The 10,395-nt window shown below is 39.9% G+C and overlaps 2 protein-coding genes across 2 annotated transcripts; one reads left to right on the top strand and one right to left on the bottom strand.

Moving 5' to 3' along the window:
* Nucleotides 1–783: 783 nt before the first annotated feature.
* On the bottom strand, nt 784–10,151 carry LOC133311591 (uncharacterized). Its single transcript, XM_061512654.1, has 4 exons — nt 10,019–10,151; nt 2,118–2,939; nt 1,912–2,028; nt 784–1,828 (listed from the first exon to the last, which is right to left on the bottom strand). Exons 2-4 carry the CDS (start codon nt 2,892–2,894, stop codon nt 1,064–1,066), a joined length of 1,659 nt encoding a protein of 552 aa, XP_061368638.1. The 5' UTR covers nt 2,895–2,939; nt 10,019–10,151; the 3' UTR covers nt 784–1,063.
* LOC133311584 (uncharacterized) lies at nt 4,519–6,117 on the top strand. The gene has a single exon (XM_061512643.1). The coding sequence runs from the start codon at nt 4,519–4,521 to the stop codon at nt 6,115–6,117; it is 1,599 nt and encodes a 532-aa protein (XP_061368627.1).
* Nucleotides 10,152–10,395: the final 244 nt, after the last annotated feature.

Below are 10,395 nucleotides of genomic sequence, written 5' to 3'. Positions count from 1 at the left end.
GCCTGGTGACGGGAGGCAGATTTTGGATTAGAATTTGGGAGGATTAGAGAACTCCTCGAATTGCTCTGCCATTTATCTTTCTTTTTCTATATTTCCATTTTCACTGTAATTTCCTTTGTTTCATGTTGGAATTGGTGTCTGCAACCAAATTTCCTTATCAATATCAATAGAATTTTGTTCTGTTACTTGCCATTTCAATTTATATCGGTTGGTATTTATCAACTGGTATCGAGGCTATAGATCCGGGGTTATTTATGGTCTTGACTAGAAGAATGGAGGGCAGATTTGAGTCAATCGAAAAAGGGTCAAGGAGAACAGAGAATCAGATGGAGATCCTTCGCTGACTTGATACTTTAATGACGAATGTCAATTGACGAAGCAACAAACGTCGTTCGCAGAGAGGGAGATCTGGGCATGTATACAGTGATTCTAACAAATCCAACCGGAAAATTTTAGGAGAACTCTTCGTCATGAGCCTCCAAGTACAAAGCTCGACTTGCCTATATTTTTGGGTGAGGGAGCTTATGGATGGTTGAATCAGGTGGAACGATACTTTTATACAAATGGTATCAGAGCCTTCCACTATGTCTTCCGATTGCAATCAAGCGACGCGAATGGTTACGCCGGCATTGCAGTATTCGCCCAGGACTAGTAAAGGACTAGCACAAAGTCAGCCTGCGTAGGCACTAAAACTGCGGAGCGTGGTGGAATGTTATAACCCCATTTGCAAGGTATGGAACTTAAAGTCTCACATTGGTTGTATAAGTAACTAATATGGGGTTTATAAGGCCTTGGACATTCCCACCCTTTGAGCTAACTTTTAGGGTGGTACACTCCAAGGCTCTTATCAGCCTGCATGGTAAATTGTCATTATTATTGGCATTTTTCAAATTTTACAGCATTTTGCAAATATCAGACACAATGTAGAAATGTTTTCCCAATTCAGAGGAGCCTGAGAAAAAGCATTAGGATTCACAGATTTTTTATGTATGTTAGTCAATCACCATAATTGAAGAAAATCTTAGGAACACATGACAAGGTGTATTCAGACTGCATGTTTAATTTAGCGAAGTGAATATGAAGGACCAGCAAAAGAGTAACGCGATGAAACCCGCACATCTGAAGCTTCATCACCATGGTAATGCTGCATCCTATTGTATTCAGACAAAGCATCAGCAGCAGAATATGTTGAGTGAAGCCTATCTTGAACAGTCTCTCTCCTTTCTAAGTTTTCAGTCCCCAACAAGGTTCTTCCCCCAAACAAATAAGAGCTTGAAGAGATTTCCTCTCTACTTAAAGGCTGCAAATATGGATCCCTTGCTGAAGTACCATAGCGATAGGCATGATGAGGATCCTCTACATGTTCAGAAGTTGCACCACGAAAATAGGTCTGGTGTTCACTCTCCCTCAAATGAAGAGGATCAGCAGGAAGGCTATCAACATGTGGAGGGACATTTTGATAGTCTCTCTCATAATCTCTCTGATAAGGATCCGGTATATGATTAACTAGAGAAGCTCGAGTCGCGTTTCTTCTATCTCCTTGAAGACCATGAGCTCGATAACTCTTCTCAGTGAGAAATAAATCACGAGGAATTTCCTCTTGCCGTTCGATTTGGGGATCCCTTTCATGAGACAGCACATTATAGCTTCTCACATTACTATTGATATAAGGATCTCCAGCTGGTCTTTCCCTCTGCAAATGGTGCCATGATCCCCTAACACCATCAGAAGCTTCCCGTTCTTGAATTACTGCTCTTGAAGGGGAATGGACAGGCTGCAAGGCTGAATGAATATTCACTGGTCGGAAAAGTTCAGAAAGCTTCCTAACCTGAAACAGGAAAGTTGAATATGATCTATATAAAGAATTAAAGAAACTGACAGCTAGCCCACAAGACAACAGATAATTTTTACTTGTCTAAGAGTAAGTTCTGTTTTGAACTTATTCTTTTCGTCGTAATTTTCCTTGATGGCCTTTTTGAATATGCTCTCGGGTAGAGGGAAACAATCAGAAGCAACATTGAACCGCACCTGAAGGTCAAAACATCAGCACATACATCATAATAAACAAAGAAAACATCAAGACAAATTAGGCAGGAATATAAAAGAGAGGAACTAACCTGAGCAGGAAAGTTACCACCAAAAGCACAGGGTTCAAGTTTCATACCACCAGAAGATGAAGCTTTGTAAATCCCATACAACAGTTTCAGATCAAAGTCAAAAAGAAAAAGCTTAGTCCCAGGCTTGACACCTAAAATAATGTCTTTTTTAGCAACTGAAACTCCCATGACCCGATAGCGGAAACAATCAGGTTTTGTCTTTGCATTGCACATAAAAATGAAACCGCCAAGTTTCTCACTCTTTTTTTCCCTTGACTCCATATTTTCCATGCCACTATGCTTATCTTTGTTCATTCCACTATCGGCACCCTTGTCTGACTCTCTATGATTTGCTTCATTCTTCTGTTTTTGTTCACTCTCATCCAACTTAATGATCTTATTATTTTTAGCCCAATGGCTCTTCTCAATAGGACTTTTGTAACCAGTGCTCCCATTTTGACTTTCCTTCTCTTTATTCTTTTCAGCCTTCTCAATCTTTTCTTTAGGCGGTTCATCAGTTTTGCCCACTACTTTCATGTTCTTCATATTTCTTTTCTTTCCCCCAATCTGTTGAAAACCTTTATTTGTTATGGTCTTAAACTTACCAGCCTTAGATTTCTTAACGATTTTAGATTTGGACTTCAATGATTGCGGAGTATTCTTCTCACTTAACTCCGGTTTACTAGATCCTTCATCATGATTTGTATCCTTCTTGCTATCATCTTTTCCTGATAATTGATGATTAGAAGACTCTTTTGGAGGATTACCAGTGCCCTTCTTGCTGTTTTCTTGTTCCATATTATACAGGTAACAGAGCAAACAAATTTTCAAAGGCAAATGCTACTGCAACCAACAAAGAAAAAGAAATCATTGCCTTTTAACATTGACTGATATTTCAGACATGTTGGTAATGTTAACAGTTCTAGGTTCATTATATTAGTGATGTCTACATTCATTGTATAGCCTAACTAAATCATGTGCAATGAGAGGCAATCTAAAATGCTATCATGTTCAATATTACAATAGAGTATAAAGAAGAAAGACATGGCTTTACAGAGTTAAGTGAACAAGGATAGGAATATATCAACGCATGAGGAATACAGTACATGAAAAAATTATATGCTTTAAACCCTTAATTGAATAGCCATTTTTACATTGGGGTAGGTTTGGGATAATCCTTTGTTCCACCATCCAAGGCTATTTAAACTAACCAATTAAGAATTCTTATGTGTTAGTACTAGCAATAGCAAATGCATATTTAAAGAAATCATATATTCTCCTAGGAAACCAGGATTATCGCGAGCAAACATATTGATGGGCCAAGTACTGATGGGCCAACAGCAGTGGAGCCTTACAAGATAGTGTATAAAAGGGGAAAATAACATTGGCAGAGGAGCAGAATATTCAAGGTGAGACACGTAATAAGAAAGGTGGAGAGTTAGTTATAAGGAATGCCTCGTGGCAAGCCATGAATGGAGAGGAGGATTTGGGCAAGGGAGTGGATGGAAGGGTGGGGGTGAGCTGATAAAGGAGGGGAAAGCAATGGAGAAGGCATGTGAAGAGTAATTAGTAAGTGGGAGGGATTGCTATTGAGGCTAGGTGTGTTGTCTCTTTAGCTGGGTGTAACAGGGGATTCAAGGAGGGTAGCTTATTTCCTATTTTCTTTTATTGTAAATGCATTCTCTGGTGTGTATACTGATACCATTGTAATGCTGAGTTCTGTTGCAATCAATATAAGCAGGTGTTAATATTTTCTTCATAGTTGCAGTGTTCATTTTAATTGTATTCTGTTTGTCTGGTGCCATTAATTTGGTATTAGAGCTCTTCCGATCCGTTGGTGGAGCTTTATGGTACGTACACGAATGGAGAATAGAATTGAATAGAGAGACGATGGGAGGCGAGGATGGGTGGATTAGAAGGACATTTCAATCAGTTTTAGGAGACGATCATGGCAGTATTGACGAGAATTGATAATCGCGAAGCGGAGGCTGCGGCAAGGAGAGTAGCAGGGAATACAGACAGAAATGCAGGAAACAGAGGATTGGAGACAAATAACCAGAGAGACGATGAACGAGCACGACGTGTTGAGGTGCCTTATTTCACAGGAGAAGATCCTTATGGCTGGATCTTTAGAGCTAAACGCTATTTTCGTGTGAACCGCATTCCAATGGAAGAACAAGTTGCGACGGCATCAATATGTTTGGAGGGGAAGGCACTGAGCTGATTTCAATGGTGGGAGCCAAGGAATCTGTTGGTGGATTGGGGAAGATTTCGAAATGCAATTCTGGAGAGATTTCACACCTCAATCTCAGGGAATCCATACGAAGCTTTGATGAGCTTAAGACAAACCGGATCTGTGGCGGAATTCAGGGAACAATTCGAAGTTTTATCAGCTCCGCTCCAACACGCAGATGACAAGATCATGAAGGCAGCGTTTCTAAACGGATTGAAGGAAGCGATACGTGCAGAATTGAGGGTCCATCTTCCAGAAGATCTATCTCAGATGATGAAGATAGCTCAAAGGATAGAGGAGAAGGAGAATATTTTGGGCCAAAATGGAGCGTTATTGGGCCGAAATGGAGTTGGGTCCGGTTCGTGGGGTGGACTTGGGACAAGGACTGCATTACCCAACCGTGAGACTAGAGGAAATGGGATGGGTTTTCAGAATAGTGGCCGAAATAGGCCTCAAAGCACAGCCCAAATGAGTAGGGCTCAATCTGAAGGCAACACTCAAACCACAGCAAGTAGTGGAGGTAATGTCAATCTGACCCGAAACGTTAACCAAGAGAATGGAGGTGGGGGCAACGCAGGGCGAACAGCCGCGTCGTCAGGCAGCCACGATAGACGAAGGGGATCTCGTTTCCGTCGACTCTCCCAAGAGGAGATGGACGACCATTGGAGGCGTAATCTTTGCTTCCGTTGTTATGAACCATTTTTTCCGGGCCATGTGTGTCAACATCCTCAATTGCATGTAATGATTTTAGCTGAAGGAGGTGAAGAACCAGGTGAGGAAGAGTTGCAACTTGCTGCTCAAGACGCGTCAACAGAGGAGACGGTGCATTTGGGCGTACACAGTGTGGTGGGTTTGACTTCTAATAAATCTTTGAAGCTTTTAGGAAAGGTAAATGGTCTGTGTGTAGTGGTGTTAATCGACACGGGGGCATCTCATAATTTCTTGGCAACCCATATAGTTGAAGCTTTGCGTTTACCGATGGATGCAGCGAGGAAATTCAACGTTGAGGTTGGGGATGGCCACAGAGTAGTGAGCCCTGGCCGTTGTCGAAACGTGACATTGGTGCTTCCAAATTTAAAGATCACTCAAGATTTTTTTGTCTTCGATTTGAGGGGTGTGGATTTAATTCTGGGATATGAATGGTTAGTGGAATTAGGAGATATAAAAGAAAATTTCAAGGAAAGGATGCTTAAAATTCCATGGCAAGGGGCGGAAGTAACTATCAGTGGGGATCCCTCACTATCTTGTAGTGGAATATCTTCTAAGGGGTTAGGTCGCTCCTGTAAGAAAGGAGTAGAGATCTTTTATATGGAATTGGGATATTGCTCCGTTAGTGCTGACGATGAGCAGAAGAAAATGCCTCTAATTGTCAATCTGTTGAAAGAATACGAGGATGTGTTTGAACCTCTCTCTGAACTACCTCCAAAGAGGGCTTGTGATCACAGAATAAGAATCAAGGAAGGGGCTTCGATTCCTAATATTCGCCCATACAGATACCCTCACTATCAAAAAGAGAAAATTGAGAAATTTGTAAGAGACATGCTGACAGCTGGTATGATACGTCCCAGTACCAGTCCATATTCCAGCCCGTTGATCATGGTGAAAAAAAAAGATGGGAGTTGGAGGTTTTGCACTGACTACAAGGCTCTCAATAAGGTAACTGTGCCTGATAAATTTCCGTTACCTGTTATTGATGAATTATTAGATGAATTGGGTGGGGCTGAAATATTTTCTAAATTGGATTTCAAGTCTGGTTATAATCAGATTAGAATGAGAGGCAGATATTGAAAAAACTGCCTTTCGCACACATGAGGGACATTATGAATATCTAGTTTTGCCATTTGGGTTAAGTAATGCACCTTCGACTTTCCAATCACTGATGAATTCTGTTTTTAAGCAATATTTACGGAGATTTGTGCTAGTATTTTTTGATGATATACTAGTGTATAGTAAAAATGGTGAAGAACATGTGGGACACTTGCGGAAAGTATTGGAGATTCTTAGACAAAACCATTTGCATGCTAATTATAAAAAATGCAGCTTTGCCAAGGAAGAATTGGAGTACTTGGGTCATTTAATTTCCAGAGCAAGAGTAAAGGCTGATCCCAGCAAATTGGAGGCTGTTAGCAAATGGCCAGTACCTCCGAATTTGAAAGCTTTGCGAGGATTTTTGGGACTTACCGGCTACTACAGACGATTTGTAAAGCAGTACGGGCAAGTAGCAAGGCCACTAACACACTTGCTCAAGAAGGATAATTTTGTGTGGGGAGAAGAAGCACAGGCTGCGTTTGAAGCTTTAAAGGCTGCCATGGTTCAGTTGCCTACTTTGGCTCTTCCTAATTTTAATGAAACATTTGTTGTGGAAACGGATGCATCTGGAATAGGAATGGGGGCAGTACTCATGCAGTCAGGTAGACCAATAGCATTTTTAAGTCAGGTATTTTCTGACAAAGCGAGGAATCTGTCTGTTTATGAACGTGAGATGAAGGCCATAATTTTTGCAGTACAAAAATGGCGTCACTATCTCATGGGGCGACATTTTATTATAAGGACAGATCAAAGGAGCCTTAAATACCTCCCTGAACAGAGGGTGATGATGGAGAGCCAACAAAAATGGGTAACCAAGCTGATGGGTTTCGATTTTGAGATCCATTTTAAGCCGGGTGTCGAGAACAAAGCAGCTGATGCTTTATCAAGGGTTAGAGTGTAGGGAATTAACTTTGGTGACCAGTCCAGACTTGCAAACCATTGCAGAGGAGGTTCTGCACAATGAGGGTACTCATAAGATCATGATGGAGGTGCTAACTGATAATAAATCTCATCCTGGGTATCATGTCAAGTCAGGTTGTTTGTGGTACAAAAACAGATTAGTACTCCCAAAGTCTTCTACAAGTATCCCTTTAATTTTACAAGAATTTCATTCATCTCCTTGGGGGGGGACATTCAGGAGAATTGAGAACTTTTAAGCACATAGCTGCCATTTTTTATTAGAAGGGAATGAGATGGGATATAAGAAAATTTGTTCAAGGCTGCACCACATGTCAACAACAGAAATATGATAATCTTTTTCCTGGGGGACTCCTTCAACCACTACCAATTCCTTCTTAAGTTTGGGAGGACATCTCAATGGACTTTATTGGAGGGTTGCCTAAATCTAAGGGGGTGGATACAGTGCTGGTGGTAGTAGATAGATTCACTAAATATGCTCATTTTATAACTCTTGCTCATCCTTTCACTGCTCAAGACGTTGCAGCTGTTTTTATTAAGGAGGTGGTCCAATTACATGGATTTCCTAAATCTATTATATCGGATCGAGACAGATTATTTGTGAGCAAGTTTTGGGGAGAAATGTTTAAATTAGCTGGCACAAAATTGAAATTCAGTTCGGCTTATCATCCACAAACGGATGGCCAAACGGAAGTTGTCAATCGAACTCTAGAAACTTATTTGCGTTGTTTCATCAATGGTCATCCAAAGGGGTGGGCAAAGTGGATACCATGGGCTGAATTCTGGTTTAATTCATCTTACAACAGATCAATTCAGATGACTCCATTTAAAGCTCTTTATGGAAGAGATCCTCCTACAATTTTACAACTGGAAGGAGGAGATACACCAGTGGCAGCAGTGGAACAGTGGCTGCATGCACGAAATACAATTCTGGATGATCTGAAGAATAATTTGCATATAGCTCAAGAGAGGATGAAAGTACAGGCAGATAAAAAGAGAAGAGAAGTGGAATTTGCTGTGGGAGACAAAGTGTTTTTAAAGATCCATCCTTATAAACTGAGATCATTAGCTAGAAGATTAAATCAGAAACTCAGTCCTAGATTTTATGGTCCCTTTGAAATTGTAGAACGTGTGGGGCCAGTAGCTTATAAATTAGAGCTGCCTTCATATTCAAAGGTGCATCCTACCTTTCACGTATCACAGTTAAAGAGGGCAGTTCAGGCATCAACAACAGTACTGAATTTACCAAGCTGTTTATCCGAGGAACTAGAATTAAGGGTGACCCCAGTTAAAGTCTTAAAGGCAAGAAAATTGTTGAATGGTCAGATGGAGCTGTTAATTCAATGGGAGGGCCTTCCAGATTGTGAGTGCACATGGGAATCAATGCAATCTATACAAGAACAATTCCCATTTTTTCCCCTTGGGGACAAGGTGATAATTGAGGGGGGGGTATTGATGGGCCAAGTACTGATGGGCCAACAGCAGTGGAGCCTTACAAGATAGTGTATAAATGAAGGGGGGAAATAGCATTGGCAGAGGAGCAGAATATTCAAGGTGAGACACGTAATAAGAAAGGTGGAGAGTTAGTTATAAGGAATGCCACATGGCAAGCCATGAATGGAGAGGAGGATTTGGGCAAGGGAGTGGATGGAAGGTTGGGGGTGAGCTGATAAGGAGGGGAAAGCAATAGAGAAGGCATGTGAAGAGTAATTAGTAAGTGGGAGGGATTGCTATTGAGGCTAGGTGTGTTGTCACTTTAGCTGGGTGTAACAGGGGATTCAAGGAGGGTAGCTCATTTCCTATTTTCTTTTATTGTAAATGCATTCTCTGGTGTGTATACTGATACCATTGTAATGCTGAGTTCTGTTGCAATCAATATAAGCAGGTGTTAATATTTTCTTCATAGTTGCAGTGTTCATTTTAATTGTATTCTGTTTGTCTGGTGCCATTACATATTAATGATAAGGCATGCATTTTTGCTGTGTTACTAGTACTTTACTTGCTATGCTATTCTTCTCAAGTCTGTCCGAGGAAGAATTATGAGGCATAATAAATAAGTGAATTAAAAGATTAGGGCATACTATATTTATTTAAAAATATCCACCATTTATGAAAAAATTTATGTTTTCTTTTCTTTAAAAAAAAAAAGAAAACAGAAAAGTTTATTCTGTTTCGACAAAATACTCACACCCAAGTTCCATAAAAAAAAGTTTATTCCATTTTGACAAAATACTCACACCCAAGTTCCATAATTTTGGATCAGCTAACCCGATTTTCTACCTGTCAAATGGTAAGGTCCTTCCCTTTTTACCTAGTTGTGGGCAACGGGGATTCGAACCCCCAACACCGTTAACTACGTATTATCACACACTAAACAATTAGTAATACAGCAATTTCAATTACAAGACTCGGAGTTACTAAGATAACTTCATGCTCAATCAGCTCTAACAATATTTCAAGAAATCACTTCATTCAAAGTCTCAAGTTAATGCATGAAAAATGTACACAGCAGAAAACTTCACTTTAATCTATCCTTTCCCTTTTTAACACAAGCCAGTTTTCTGCAGTAGGTTAGAAGCATATCCAGTAACCTTTCTAACATCCATAGTAAAAGCCAGACAAACAAACCCCGAAGGCAAACATATTACACTCATCACAAAAATCTAACAATAACAATTTGTAGAAGAAATTCAAGTGAAGCACCCAATTTGCAGAAGAAACACAGCATTGAGTTTGAGGATTACTTTTAAAATTGTGAACCAGAGTTACCCAGATGATAAAATCCAAAAATGAACAGTTATCAAACAAATGGGTCTCCTAGAAACTACTCAAATTCACCAAATTGAGATTCCCATGTTCCTCAGCCAAACAGTTGAGTGCCATCCATCATGTAAACCCAACCACAGACACAACAAGAGCTGTAATCGAAACCAAGTAGTAGAGAGAGAGAGAGAGAGAGTACCTTCGAGAGATCCGAACGGTAAAGAGAGAGAGAGAGAGAGAGAGAGAGAGAGAGAGAGAGAGAGAAGAAAATGAAAACCCCACGATGAGCTTAAACCAACCACGATGCCCAGAACTCAGAACTCAAGCCTTCATATCTAGTATCCAGCGAGCGTTATACTTATTCCACCGAATAAAATAGAGCAACGTTATATATAACCTTTTTTTTTATAATTTTGTGTTAGATTATTATTTTCGTAAATTAAATTTATTAATTAATTATTAATTTATAATAAATAATAATCATTGATTGACGAAAATCAATAATTAAAATATGATTGTAAGAGGTTGTAAACGAAAATAGGTTGTAAGTATAACATTTCTCAATAAAACAAGACA

The sequence above is a fragment of the Gastrolobium bilobum genome, unplaced genomic scaffold (assembly GCF_033153095.1).
Source record: "Gastrolobium bilobum isolate Gb01-03AN ecotype WA unplaced genomic scaffold, APGP_CSIRO_Gbil_v1 utg82674, whole genome shotgun sequence".
Taxonomy (NCBI): Eukaryota; Viridiplantae; Streptophyta; class Magnoliopsida; order Fabales; family Fabaceae; genus Gastrolobium; species Gastrolobium bilobum.
Note: the sequence above shows the minus strand (reverse complement) of the source record. Positions and strands in the feature narration are given on the sequence as shown.

Coding starts and splice junctions, on each gene's coding strand:
- LOC133311584 (XM_061512643.1), top strand. CDS start 4,519: ATGAAGGCAGCGTTTCTAAACGGATTGAAGGAAGCGATACGTGCAGAA.
- LOC133311591 (XM_061512654.1), bottom strand. CDS start 2,894: ATGGAACAAGAAAACAGCAAGAAGGGCACTGGTAATCCTCCAAAAGAG. Junction 2,029..2,117: donor GTGGTAACTTTCCTGCTCAG/GTTAGTTCCTCT, acceptor TTTGACCTTCAG/GTGCGGTTCAATGTTGCTTC. Junction 1,829..1,911: donor CAGAACTTACTCTTAGACAA/GTAAAAATTATC, acceptor TTCCTGTTTCAG/GTTAGGAAGCTTTCTGAACT.